Below are 13,825 nucleotides of genomic sequence, written 5' to 3' on the forward strand. Positions count from 1 at the left end.
TCATCACTGGAGAGGGCTGCTCCTGGAGTCCAGCAAGTTGAGGGCTGTGGTGCTGCTGAATCCACGCCCGACACACGCACGCACACAGTGATCCGGCCCCGAATGTAAATAGCGCCAAGGCAGAGAAACCGCGCTCTAGGCTGACACTAAATGTAGAGCGCGGGCGCGCGACGCGGAGCTTATTTTCGGCCACGCTCTGCTTCCCGAGCACCGAGACAGTTCGCGCCGTTGTGCTTCCTGACACTCAATATTGTGCACAACGCGCACAGGTTTAAATGACAGTTTGAAAACACGGGCCAGAAGGAATCGCAACAGACTTATCATAGTGGCTGCCTCTCAAAAGTGGAGAAAGAACTGCGAATGGGAATAGGGGATAAAGAGTATGTTGACTTTATCTGTACAACTTTAATTCCAAAAAAAAAAGAAAAAAACAAACAAACAAAGCAAATATGACCAAATGGTAACAAGGGGAAATTCTGGGTGGAAGATAATGTTATTTAGCTGACACGGTAAGGTAAGAATTGATCTAAGTAAGGACTTAACACGTATTAGCTCATTTAACCTTTATAATAACCCCGCGGAAGCAGGAAACTGTTGGGGTTATTCGCAATTATAGATAAGGAAATTGATGTGCAGAGAGGTTAGGTAAGTCGCCCCAAGTCACACAGCAAATCTGTGTAGAGCCAGGATTTGAACCCAGCACTGTGGCTCCAGAGTCTGTGTGCTAACGCACTAGCCCGTACTGCCCGTCTCTACTCATTGTGTTAGTCTTTGTGTGTTTTTGCATGTTGGGGCTTCTCGAAACAGCGCGGCTTTTGGACTGTGGGAAAAGAACCATGAATAGCAGCTGAGGCCCAGTGTCACTGCAGACGACAGTGGATTTCACCAGATTAACGTGTCACGTAAAAGCCCAGCAGCGTCTCGGCCTCAAACGTCTGGGTTGAATGGAATTGCAAAGAGAACGTTGGAGGAACAAGCTGCAGTTACCGTGTGCACGCGGGTGGGCACACACTCCCATGCACATGCACGCTCATGCGCACACACACGCACACAGCCCGGGGGCCCCGGCCGACCTTGATCATGTGCTCCTGGACGCAGAGCGGGTCGCTGTTCCCCAGGATGCTGAGCAGCTCGTCGTCGGAAATGAAGAAGAACCTGGGGAAGGCGTTCCGCTTGGAATCCAAGTAGTCGTTCAGGCTCTTCTGGCACTTCTCCAGGCCCTCGCTGATGTTCTGCAGGTCGTTGAGGCGGTTCGGGGCCTCGCAGCACCTCTTGATCACGGGGTCCTTCAAGGTCTCGCCCATGATCTGGACGAGGTCGAGAAGAGAGCCGTCAGCCCCGGGACGCGGTGGCACCAGGGGCTCTCACGCAGGGGCAGGCACTCGCCGGGGCCCGGGTGTGACAGAGGAGCGCCCGCACACACACCCCGGGACCGCGCCTTTGGGGAGGCCAGTCTGGCAAAGGCTGCTGGACATTCCAATACACTCCTCCTTAGCACCTTCTACCACAGCGTGTGGCTTCCTTATTTCTGAAGTCGGCTGCCGAGGAAGGAAGGCGTTTTTATCTCCTTTCCTCACTGACCTGCCCTGCGCACCTACAACAGTGCCTGCGCATAGTATGGCCTCAGTCAACAGTTGCCAGATGGATGAAGGCAGCAGTTTCACTTTGAGCAATGTGCGTGGACCAGAACACTCACTCTACCACTCTTTATAATGGCAAAAAAAAAAAAAAAAAAAAAGGAAATGGCCCAAATGTCCAACAATAGAGAACTAGGTTACTCAGTTGTTGTGATGATAATTTTAGTCCAGTAGATGTTTATTTATTGAAATACATGTCAAAAATGTTAAATTTGAAATAACCAATCATACTGGGGTTTTTTATGACCTTGTTTTTGTAGAATACTATTTCTCTATTTCTATGTCTATATAGCGATAAATCGGGAAAGATATATGCTAAACTATTCAAATGGTTATCTTGGGTGTGAGATGGCTGGTTTTTTGGTTTTTTGGTTTTTTACACCTACAGCACCTGGCCTTCCTAGGTGGTCTCCCATCCAAGAACTAACCAGGCCCGACCCTGCTTAGCTTCCGAGATCAGACGGGATCGGGCATGTTCGAAGTGGCATGACCGTAGACTAGAGATCACTTGGGGGGGGGTTGTTTTGTTTTTGTTTTTTGCTTTTTTTATGTTCTAAATCTTTCTTTAATGAATAGGAATTTCTGCTGTAATGTTTTTAAGGGTTTTTTTTTTAAGAGCTTATGCAAATGGATAAGACGAAATCATAAACTCTAACGGATAAGGGAGACCCAAACGTGAACGGAGTGAGGAACACAGCAGCACTGCTAACTAGCAAAGCGCCGGCCCTTGGGGGCAGCTGGGCTGGGTCAAAACCCTCACCCGCCGATGGCCAGCAGCGTGATGGCCGGCACGGCCCTTGCTGGAAAGGACTTTCAAACAGGCACGCTCTTTCGCGGGCCATTAACTTTCTGACAATCTGTCATAAGACAGTCGCCCTAGATGTGGAAAAAGCATTAGGCGCAAACCTACAAATTAATTATGGGAGCAAAGAATTCCGTTTCAAACAAGGCATCCGGTTACCGGACGGGGATTCACTACACCGACGTCAAGCCGCTCGCCGGAACGTTACGTAAAGGCGTCTCAGATGGTTTTGTAACGCGAAATATGTTTCTCAGGATATTAGGAGAAAAACGTAAGACACAAAATTATATAAACTATCATTACAATTGTGGTTTTTAAGCCTGTATCCACAGGAAAAAGATAAGGGAAATTAAAGCGGCCACATTCAGGTGACAGAAGTGTGGAAGATTCCTCTTTTCTATTCTTCACACTTTCCAAATTTTTAAAAAGCGGATATTACTTTTACGCTAAAAAATCAATTAAAAAACAAATAAGTATAATAAATGAATATAATAAATATTTTTAAAAAGCGCCCCGTGCTGAACAGGTTAAGGTCACAGAGAACGACAGGAAAAGCTTAGAAGCCACAAACAGAACACTACGGGCAGACGGGCAAGCATCTCGAGCCACTGTCCCCCTCTCGTAGCTAACACCGGGGCCGGCCACTTGCCCTTTTAAATACTCTGTCGATGTTGTCGAACTTCTTCGCCTCCTCTGGGAGCTGCGATCTGATGTCTCCCCCGATGAAGATGCTTTCCAGGTACATCCACTTTCTCTGCACCAACATCCAAATCTGAGAGGGCATAGGGTCACCGTCAGCACAGGTCCCGGTCGGTGCGTGTGGCAAAATCCGTCCCAATGGGAGGCAGATTCAAATCGACTCTGTCATAGGACTTCCCAGCAAGAGGACAGGGCGAGCACGTACCGCTCCTTCCCAAATACGCGGGAAGGAGGGACAAAGCACAATTAAGTCTTTCTAAATGCATGGCCGCACTCGAAGGCCAAGAAAAAGCTCCGTATACCAGCGTGGACAGGGAGGAAGCTTCTGGTTGTGTGCAGGGGGTGGGGCCCTGGGACCCAGGACAGACCACGCGGAAGCTCACACCAAACTTGAGCCAAGCACTATGTGAGCCATAATTACACTCCAAAGAAATTGGAAACAGGAACTCAAAAACAGCGGTACCGGATGCTCGTAGCGGCAGCACTGGTCACAAGAGCCTGAAGGTGGAGGCAACCCAAACGTCCCCTGACACATGAACGGGCGAACGAACAGGGCCATGTCCACACAGCGGAACATGATTGGGCCATAAAAAGGGACTGAAGCACGGACGCCGGCTACAAAAGATGGACGACCCTTTCCTCTCACCTCGATGACTTCCCCTATTAGGGAAAGTGTTTTCTCCCACTTGTGAACCGTCTGCAGAAAAGGCCCCACGAATCTGCTCCCCGAGATGCTCTGCAGGTTGAACGTGTTGTCGTCGAGGCACTGGATGACCTCATCCACAGACCCCAGGATGTAGCCTCGCTCCTGGGTGCCCTTGTAATACTTGACCACGGTAAATTTCATATTTTCCCACGTGTCCAGGATTTCCTTCACAGCCTGGTTAGGAACATAAAAGGAATGGTTCCGGCACATACAATGAAAACAGCAGAACCCCAGCCCACCAGTGGCTTCCCGAGCCTGCCTTTGATGGACGGCTCCGCCCGGAGTCTGGGTCCAATTTTCTGAATAAGCAGAGATTCATCATGGAGACCCTAGTCACTGTTTACCAAGCGGTCACCATGTGCCCCGTGAGCAAGTTCATACACAATCACTTTTGGTCCTCAGGGCACACCGGGGAGGCAGGGGTTATTATGACCCATGTGACAGAGGTGGGAACGGGAGGCTCAGAGAGGCCCCACCTCCCTCAGCCACCGAGTGCCGGACGCAGGGTCTCGGACCCGTCACCCGCCTCCAGTCCGCCTGCTCAGGAGTCCTGCCCTGCATCTACCCTACTGTTAAGCAGAGAATTCGAATTATAAAATAATATGCCTGATGATGGTCACATCTTTAAAGACACCTGTGTCAATATTTGTGTGTGTGTGTTATGTATAATGTATGCATATGTGGGTGTGTTTCTATGTGTGGTGTGTGCATGCATGGTGTGCGGGCACAGGTGTGTGTGCATGTGTTCATACATGTTTGCATATGTGTGTTTATACGTATGTGTATACATATGTGTGTGCATTCTAGGTATTAAAGGATGCACACTTAAATAGTAATAACAATGATCTTAGGTGGTAGAATTATGAGTGATTTATTTTCTTAGTTGTCTACCATGAGCATCCATTACTTCTTCCATACATAAATCAAAAATGAAACTATAATTAAAGATGATAAAAAATGTAACCGAGGATGAAATTCTACTTCTAGAAAAAATAGTTCTTTATTACTCAAAGCCTACAGGTCTAGAGCAAACATGTTTTCTCTTTGAATTAAAAAAAATTTTTCTCTTTTCTCTCTAGACTGTTTCATAACTGAAAAAAGTCAGCCCCACCTTCTCGATGGCAATCTCCTTGATGGCCGCGGTTACGATCTCGTTGAGAACTTCCGTGTGTTTGTGCAGCTCCATGGCAAACATATTATCCAAGGTGAACGTTTCGGTCATTTCAAAAAACACGCCTGTTTTTTCCATAAGCTCTTGCCAATGCCTGAAAGGACATCGACATGAAAATCTTTACACTGACGGAATCTAGTGATGGGTGTGATTACCCCCACTGAGATCGCAGGACGACCCCGTCATAAACACTTTCCGTGATTTCGGAATTCCGAAAAATGAGGACATCGTTGGAATTCCACTTGCGGTTTCCCAGAAGCCCACTGGCTGCCAGAGTGAAACGCAGGAAACCGCATCCGGCAAGATGCTCTCTTAGACGGCTCGTCTTCACGGCCACCTACGAGAACACGCGGCTCGAATTTTTTTTTGGAAACTGCCTCCGCCGTCGTCTCTGGACCAGCGATCTCGACCTCAGTGGTATCGCTCAGCCTGTTTGAGACCCTGGCGTGACTCGCCAGCCCCGTGCAATGGGTACGTATTTAGTAAGCGCTCACTCTGTGCCAGTGAGCGGGCCAGCTGCAGGGGACGGGTGGTGACTAAAAAGCAAGGCCTCTGCCCTCGGGACTTGATCACCTGCTTGAAGAGACAGTCCACAATCGAATGCAGTGGATAAAAAACAGTGTTTGCTGTGCATGTGTGTGCGCGTGTGCATAGACAGACACAGACAGACAGACAGACACACACACACACGGTGGTCAGGAAGAACCCACTGGTGTTTCTCCCTCTCGTCCTAGGCCAAGCCTGGGAGCTGGTACGAAGTGGGGGCATCGTAGCCCTGGCTGGGGGTTGGAGGTCCACAGGGGACGCTGCCTTAAATAACAGGATGTCGTCGGGGGGAAGTGACTCCCTCTCCGGCCCCTTCCGTTGCCTTGGATCCCGCCAAAGGTGCTTCTGCGTCTCTGACGCCCCTTTGCTGTCCTTCTGCTGCCTCGGTGACAGGCAACAGTCTTGGGGCTAATTTTTTTTTTTTATAATTGCTTTCTTTTCATGGCAAGAACCTTTGGCTCTCCATTTACGGAGGTGGTGTGGGTGCCTTTTTAGAACATGTTCACTCAAGTAAAAAAAAAGAAGAAGAAGAAGGCGGCTAAACAGAGTAACGACCGTACAGGTGATTCTGGGTCTGACAAAAACAGTGAGAAGTTCGGGAAACACTGGGTTATAGAATCATAAAACAGGGAGGTGGCTAGAAAATGCTTCCTTCTGTCTGGGTTACAGGTGAGGACACTGAGGAACACCCGGGCAAGCTTGAGTGCCCCGCTGACTCGAGCAGAACAGTGACAAAGAGTCCCTGTCACTGGGGCCCGAAGGCTGCCTCGGCTTTGGTGAGAGGGAGACTCCCAGGTGCAGAGGGATGTTAGAGATATATCACTAGCACCTGCGAGAGCCACATTGACGTAATCGGAAGACTTGGAAGGGAACGCGATGGGAGTGACTTTCTCACGAAGCGGAATGAAGTCATTTGATAGCAGGACGTGACTCTCTGCTCACACCGGGACGTAGGACAGAGGAACTGAGAAACACATCAGGCAGAATGCGACTCACAAACTTCCCGGAAATTCCTGTCTGTATGGAGCCACATCCAGACGCTGACAGACAAATGAAAGGTGACTCTCTGCCACGCCACCCCCAGACCCGGCTATCCCACTAAAAAACTCGCGAGACCTGCTCTTCATTCGGCAGCCACAGGTCACATGTGCTGTTGAGCATCTGACATGTGGCCAGTCCAAACCGAAACAGTCTATAGGTTTAAAATACACAGCAGATTACATCTTTTGTAAGAAGACTGTAAAATATCTCATAAAGAATGTTTTATATCAATTACATGTTGAAATGATATGTTGCATATATAGAATAAATTATACTATTAGAACTAATTTCGCATGTTTTCTTTTACTTTTTCAATGCAGCTGCTAGAAAATTTTAAATTACATATATGGGTGGCATGTTTCTGCTGAATGGCACTGATCTAGACCCTTGGTGTCTTTTTAAAGACCTTCTGATGAAGCAAGTACAAATGTCACTTCACACCTGATGGAGTCTGTTTTTAAAAACATATATATAGGAGCGTCCTATTTCGTAGAAAGTTTACACAGAAACAATAACGTAGAAATAGGACTCGCCTACTTCTAGCCCCGCCTCACTGCCGAGACCTTGCCCCTGGCAGTCAGATCTAAGCAAAGACCATTTTAAAAGGGGGGCCCCTCCCACACTTCCACGTCTTTGGCTGACAGAGTTGACGAAACGCACCTGTCCCTGAGTGCCTCATGCTTCAAGTCCAGGAGGAGAGGAATGGAGTCTTTGAACGCCTTCATCTTCGCCTCCAAGTGGTAAGCCACGGACAGGTTTCGGACCTGCCGGGGCAGCCTTCTGAGCGCCCTGAGGAAATCTTCGATTCCTTCCTGGAGGAACTGCACATTGAGGTTGATCCAGAGCGTCTGCGACCACTCGTCCTTTGCAACCTGGAAATGGGCAGGAAAGCCCCCTCAGCAAGACCCCTTGGGGACCGTGAGGGAGCTTGGCCGAGAGAGCCGACTCTCGGCCCGTGGTCCTGCTACTTCGTGTCCAACGTCATCACCCACCGCACCCACGGCGACCGCGAGTTCACACGGGAAGGATCAACTACGAGGCTCCAGGACACAAACAAAAAACTCCGACTTTTTCAAGCTCTCGCCAAGACAGTGCCGTCTCTGAAGACGTGTGGGATCTGGGAAACACAGTCTTCCTTTCCTTAGGAGGAAAGTGAGAACTACGAAATCGGAAACAGGTGTTTCGCAGGTCAGGTGTCACGGGGGGCTGTGGGCGCCCCCCCTTGTTGGGACATGATCATAACACGTTTCTCTTTCCTGAGAGAAGAAGCTAGAGAGTTACACAGGACAACTTACATAATGATCATCGCTTGGTTATCATAACAAAGAGACTTTTTGGGTTCTACTTTCCTGAGATTTAACATAGAAAGGACTGTCTTGTGTAAAATTTAGCATCTCAGATAGCTTCCCTGAGCTACCTGTGGCTTAACGGTTGCTTTGAGTCACGAAACACATCTGACAAAAAATCATGTCATTGACGAAATCCATGTGTGGTCATTGTTTTAATTCAAGGCGTAGACGAAAATTAATTCAAGGCGTAAATGCAAAACTGTATTTACACTTTTTCACTTCTCTTTTTCTTTGCCTCTTAAAAAGATATAAAAAGCTCTTTATTTATTTATTTTTTTGTATGGATTGAGATGACTTCCATGATTCGTGACCTCCTTTTTTGCAAAACTTTAGTGAGAGATGAAGTAGAAAGAAGACGCTGAACCCCTTGGAGCCGGCCGGCCACGAGCATGCCTCTCCCTCCGCTCTCGTGTCCGATGCTCCCGGATGAGCACAACTCGGGTTAAGTGCACCCCCTGACCTCCACCAGCGCTCCGCACCTACACCAGGGCAGCCGCCGGGGGCAGCCGACGCACTCCACCTGGCTCCCTGGCCTGCCTGCATCCGGCCCCGAAGGCTGCCCTGGGTCGCCCATGTCTCCTTGGCCCGACCACCCTGCCGGGCTTGCAGCCTGCCGTTTCTCCCCCACTCTGCTGTCCTCGACCAGAACCCCCACCCCGTCCTCTCTGCCGACGACCTTGCCGTGTGCGTCCCTGAGGAAACTGGGCCAGCGGAACAGAGCTGTCAGCACCTCCCACTAGAAGCGTCTCCCGTGGATGCGCCGTTTTCACCGTAGGACAAGACGCGACGCTGCCCGCCTCCTGCCTGAGGCCACATCTTGATCTCGTGCCTCCCACCTACTCAGGGCACCAGACACCACTCAAGCAAGTCTCCCTCCCCTCCCCCAGCTCCCGGGTGCGTCGCTCCCATCAGCAACAAGCTCACAGGGTAACTTCCCCCATCGTCACGAATTCCCGTTCCCACCACTCCTCATTCCTCCGCTTTTCTTTATAACGAGACTCATTGTGAAAGTCAGCTTGGTGTTTCTAATTCCTCTCTTCCCGTTATGCCTGTTTTTCTTAAGGTTTGTTGCGGATTCACTGGGGTGCAATTAGGAGGACCCTTAAAGTGCAAGTTGGCACGTTCGGACGTGTGTGCACACCTGTGACGCCAAGGTAATGAGCTCGCCCCTCACCCTCGGAGGGCCCCTCGTGCCTCTGTGACCCCGCCCCCTGCTCCTGTCCCACCCCAACCGCGGGCAACCCCGGTCTGCTTCCCGCCTCTTTAAACTCGTGTGCGTGTTCTGGAACCGCTCGTACGGGGGACCACGTGGCGCGTGCGCCCGCGCGTCTCAGCACCATGCTCCTGAGGGCCGCCCACGGGGCTGCGCGGCACATCGACAGTTCCGTCTTTCGTGTTGCCGAGTAACAAACAGCCCGTGGGATGATCGCAGCGCCGCTGGGTCATCCGTCACCTGCGGATGGACGTTTGGGTTGCTCCTAGGCTCGGGCTACTGCAGAGAAGGCCCCCCAACGCTCACGCGGGAGTCTGTGGGGGCCTCCCGCGTCCTTCCTCGTGGGCGAGCACCTGGGCCCACTGAGACCCGGCTTCCACGAACACCGCTCCGTCCAGCCTTTTCTTCCCAAGGTCACAAAAGGCCTCCATGATGCAAAATGATGTGGCTCTTCCTCCCGCCTTCCCTCGGTGGACCCACCCGATGCAGGGGACAGTCCCACCCCCTCGAAATGTTTTTCTCACTTGCTTCCAAAGCATCCATCGTCCAACACTGGTCCGTCTGTCCTCCCACCCAGGCCCCCCTCCTTCTCCTTTCCTTTTTGGGGTCTTCTTCTCGTGGCATCTGATGATGGGGTGCCCCAGGCTCAGTCCTGTTCCTCTCCTCTATGTGCCTCACTCCCAGGTGTCCCCAGAATTCATGTCTACCTGGAACCTCAGAAGGTGACCTCATTTGGAGAGGTTTCCGCAAACGTAATATTAGTTAAGACGAGGTCAGGCCTGAGTCCGATGGCCGCCCCAGGCGAAAGCCTGCTCCTGACTCAGGGCCATGTGTGACCGGTGTCTCCCTGAGCCTCCACCTCCTGCCTCTGGGCTCCACAGTGCTCCAGGCACCTCGTTTCTATTTCATTTCGTAGCAGTATGGTGCGTTGTTCCTGCGTCGGCATAATGGCTAATTTCACGTGTCGACTCGCCTGGGCCACGGGCGCCCATCTGTTCGGGTAAGCACGCCCTGGTGTGCCCACGTGGGGGCTTCCAGGTGAGACCTGCGTTTGGACCAGCGGCCTGAGCAGGGCAGCAGGCCCTCCCCTCTGAGGGCTGCAGGCAGATCGGGGCTGCGCAGGGGTGGGGGGGGAATCCACGCTCTCCCCGCCCACCTGCGAGCGGGGACATCAGTCTGCTCCCACCTTTGCGCTCAGGCTGAGATGAGGACCCCGCTGCCAGCTAGCCAGGGTCTCCAGCGTGTTGGCCACAGATCTTGGGCCTTCTCGGCCTCCGTAACTGTGCGAGTCGATTCCTCGTAATAAATCTCTTTGGTTCCTATTTGTTGCTGCTCCGGAGAACCCAGACTAATAGAGTCGGTCTCTCCTGGGGGCTCAGAAAGGTTAGGAGCGGTTGGGGTAGAGGCAGCTCATCCAGCCAGCAGTGGGCTGCAAAGAACTAAGTGAATAGATGGAGGAATGAATGGACGGACGGACGGACGGACGGATGGCTGGATGGATGGATGAATTTGTATGGGGAACATTAGGAGTAGCAAATATGTCATTTGGATGCCTCTCTTACTGTGTTAAAATACATGTAACGGAACGTTTACCATTTGAACCGTTTTTAAGTGTGCCGTTTAGTGGCATCACGTACATTCTCAATTTCGTGCCGCTATCACCACTATGGAGTTCCGGAACTTTCTGGTCTCCCCAAACGGAAACCCTGTCCCCATTAGCGGTTACTCCCCATCACCTCTTCCCAAGAGCCAAACGGGCAGTTTCTGTGACATCTGCCCCGGGCTCATCTCTGTCACTGTGGCACCAGGCCCCGCTTCGGGGACACTGAGCCCGTGGGGACACGTACCTTCAGGTCTTGGTAGAGCTCATAAATCTGCTTCAGGCCACTCATTTCCTTCTGCACTTTGATCAGCTCTGGGTACATTGTAATTGGAAGATCAAAAAGTTTCTCCGCATTGGCCAGCTCCTGACGGTTCTTCTCATGTTTTATCAGCTCTCTTTCGAAAGTGGCTAAAAGTTCTACTCCTAGTAAACGAGTAAAGAAACATATAGATATATAACAGTCTAAGGCATACCCACCCGGAGGAGGAATCATGAACGCTGCGCATCTGCCCGCAGAAGCCATCTAAGACGATGGATCTAGAATCGCCAGTGTTTATCTCGCCGCGATTCTAAGACCACAGGGCCAGCTGCACGTGCATGCCCCCCTTTGCCCCCCACCATTAGAAAAGTCTGTCTCCTATCCACCTCCTGAGGAGCCTCAGCCTGGGACAAGCGTCAGAATCCCCACGGGAGCTTTTAAACACCTTGACGTCTCCACTACGACGGAATCAGTCTGTGTGACCTGCGCCTCGGGCATCAGGCGCACTTCCGAGGTTCCCCCGGTGGGTACGGGGGAGGTTAAGAAGCACGACCCCGTCCTGCCTTCCCATAAAATTCTTAAGACACACTCAGTACCTAAGACCATCGTGCATGTTCTTACCGCTGTCGAGGTCTTCACCAACGGAGCCGGGCCCTTCGTGATAAAAACACTTTGCGAAATCCTCGATCTGCTGCCTGTAGTTTAATATCTCGTTTCGAGTAATCTGGGAAAAACAGGGCAACATGAATTGGATCCGACGGCTATTTTTCAATACCTTTACTCGGAAAATCAAAACGGTAACGGCACCTCCGTGAAAGTCCTCTTTATGCCCCCGAGAGTGTGCTCCACGCTCACTGACTCGTTGAACAGAGTCGACCACTTGCTCTCAATACTGTCGACCAGTTCTTTCTCTGCATTAGAAGGCTAAAAAAAAAAAAAAAAAAAAAAAAAAGAACCAACGGAAAATGGTCAGCAGAGCTGCTTCCCAGGGATTCGTGCTCATGGTAACAAAAGGCTGAGTGATTTTGAACGAACAAAAGAGCTAGCTGAATTATGAAAATTACGTTTACATATAAAAATTACATTTTTATAATTAAAATAAAATCAGGATAAAGTGACTTTTAAAAATAAGTAGTCCACATAGACAGGCACAGAGAAATAGATAACCTAGACAGATAAGCCCTTTACAAACTAAAACCCGGCTTCAAATCAACTTCATCTCTGATTAAAATAAGGTTATCCCAGCTTGCTAATTAATCCAGCTGTGCCATCTGTCAGAATAAAAAATCTCCTCTGAAGATACGACATTCGCCAGAGCCTCCAGGTCTCTCGTTTGTCACATAGCACAACATACAGAACACAACCGGATAACAGGCACGTAAGGGTCCCAAACGACTCGAACCAAACCAAGAGACACACAGGCGGTGTAAGCGGACCTTAGCAGAGCTTTAAAACGTAAAACGTAAAATCATTTTACTTAAGAGAGGTAAAGGAAGCAAAGAACGAAATTGAGAACTTTGATTTTATTTTCATCATAAAAATCAAATTTTTCGTAATGTGCATTTTTCTGACGAGAGGCTCTCTCTAGCTGTGAGACTGCTTTGCGTTTAAATCACAGACAAATCTACGGCAGTATGTCTGAGAAGAACTGCTGAGCAGGGTCTCAGTGCTCAACGCAACCGTAAATGCTGGAGGAAGCCGTTCACTTACGTAGATGTTATACATCGCCATGGTCCGGTACCTCTCCTGGACATCCCTGTACCTCAGTTCCATGACTAAAGATTTACTTCTAATTTCTGCAATTGTCGCAAGGACGAACTTGAGATCCTCAAGGGTACTGGGGCTCTTCTTCAGGTTTTTGCCCAGGCTCTATAAAAGAAAGATCGAAGGACCCTCAATAAACCAAATGAAAACCCGACTTTCACGAAAAGGAGTTTTAACGACGCACGGTGCTCCGCTACCTCCATCTCTTCGTAAAGGTTATAGAGCTCCTCCTTTGCGGACTCATTGAGAAGTTTTCCGAGCGAAGTCACCCAGGACTTGGCGCTTTCCTGCACCGTGTTAGCCAGCGGCCCCAGCTGAAGCCTGACGCAGTGCTCATCCTTAATCAGAGGGTGACGCGTGACTTCATAGGCAATCTTGGAATAGAACTGCAGCTTGTCGTCATACGCCACGCACGGGGGCCTCTTGGCGGCGAATTTCTCCATCACGATGGCTTTGTCCAGCTTCCAAAGAGGCCGATACCGCTTCCACTTCTGTAGGTACTTCATGAGATTGATCAGAATCCTGTGGACATTCTGGGGGATCATAACGGCTTGGTCAATTATCTGAGGGTTCAGAGAAATATCGTTGTAAAAGCTTATTATGACGAGCTCTTCCTCCTCCCCCTTCTGAGGAGGGCATTCTATGCAGCTGCCGTTCATCCACCGGACGAAATGCTGGCAAAACAAGAATTGGGGGGAAAAACAGTCGTTTAGTGCTGAGTTTGCATCCTACGTTTATATTGGCATTCAGTAATAAGTCTCGCTAGTCATGGAAATCACTTTCTTCTCAATAAATTGTGTTCGGTTGTAAAAATGAGTGAGCACCACAAAACAGAGGAACTCAGCGTGCAAAACCGTGAGCCAAGTAAACAGTTATCATGTTGAGCCACTAAGACTTGGAGTGGCTTGTGATACAGGGGGAAAAAACTAACTTGGTAAATAACCACAGCCAGCCACTTCAGTCATAAAATATAAACCCTGAAGCTCAAAGGTACTTGACTTAAGCTATATTAAGTTACCTAGTCATAAATATTTA

General features: G+C 49.9%; 1 protein-coding gene and 1 pseudogene across 2 annotated transcripts in view; both read right to left on the reverse strand.

Annotated features, from left to right (window-relative positions):
* DNAH10 (dynein axonemal heavy chain 10) overlaps positions 1 to 13,825 on the reverse strand; it is a 106,874-nt gene that overhangs the window by 58,363 nt on the left and 34,686 nt on the right. For both annotated transcript variants that reach the window (XM_036220479.1, XM_016133952.2), the window contains exons 20-29: positions 12,988 to 13,464; positions 12,737 to 12,895; positions 11,834 to 11,950; positions 11,648 to 11,750; positions 11,012 to 11,190; positions 7,263 to 7,474; positions 4,956 to 5,109; positions 3,785 to 4,018; positions 3,089 to 3,211; positions 1,074 to 1,307 (exon numbers count right to left, since the gene is read on the reverse strand). In XM_036220479.1, coding sequence (XP_036076372.1) covers positions 1,074 to 1,307; positions 3,089 to 3,211; positions 3,785 to 4,018; positions 4,956 to 5,109; positions 7,263 to 7,474; positions 11,012 to 11,190; positions 11,648 to 11,750; positions 11,834 to 11,950; positions 12,737 to 12,895; positions 12,988 to 13,464 — 1,992 coding nt within the window. The remainder of the gene's footprint in view (positions 1 to 1,073; positions 1,308 to 3,088; positions 3,212 to 3,784; positions 4,019 to 4,955; positions 5,110 to 7,262; positions 7,475 to 11,011; positions 11,191 to 11,647; positions 11,751 to 11,833; positions 11,951 to 12,736; positions 12,896 to 12,987; positions 13,465 to 13,825) is intronic.
* LOC118603208 lies at positions 2,017 to 2,135 on the reverse strand (annotated as a pseudogene).

The sequence above is a fragment of the Rousettus aegyptiacus genome, unplaced genomic scaffold, assembly GCF_014176215.1.
Source record: "Rousettus aegyptiacus isolate mRouAeg1 unplaced genomic scaffold, mRouAeg1.p scaffold_m13_p_5, whole genome shotgun sequence".
In the NCBI taxonomy this organism is placed as follows: Eukaryota; Metazoa; Chordata; class Mammalia; order Chiroptera; family Pteropodidae; genus Rousettus; species Rousettus aegyptiacus.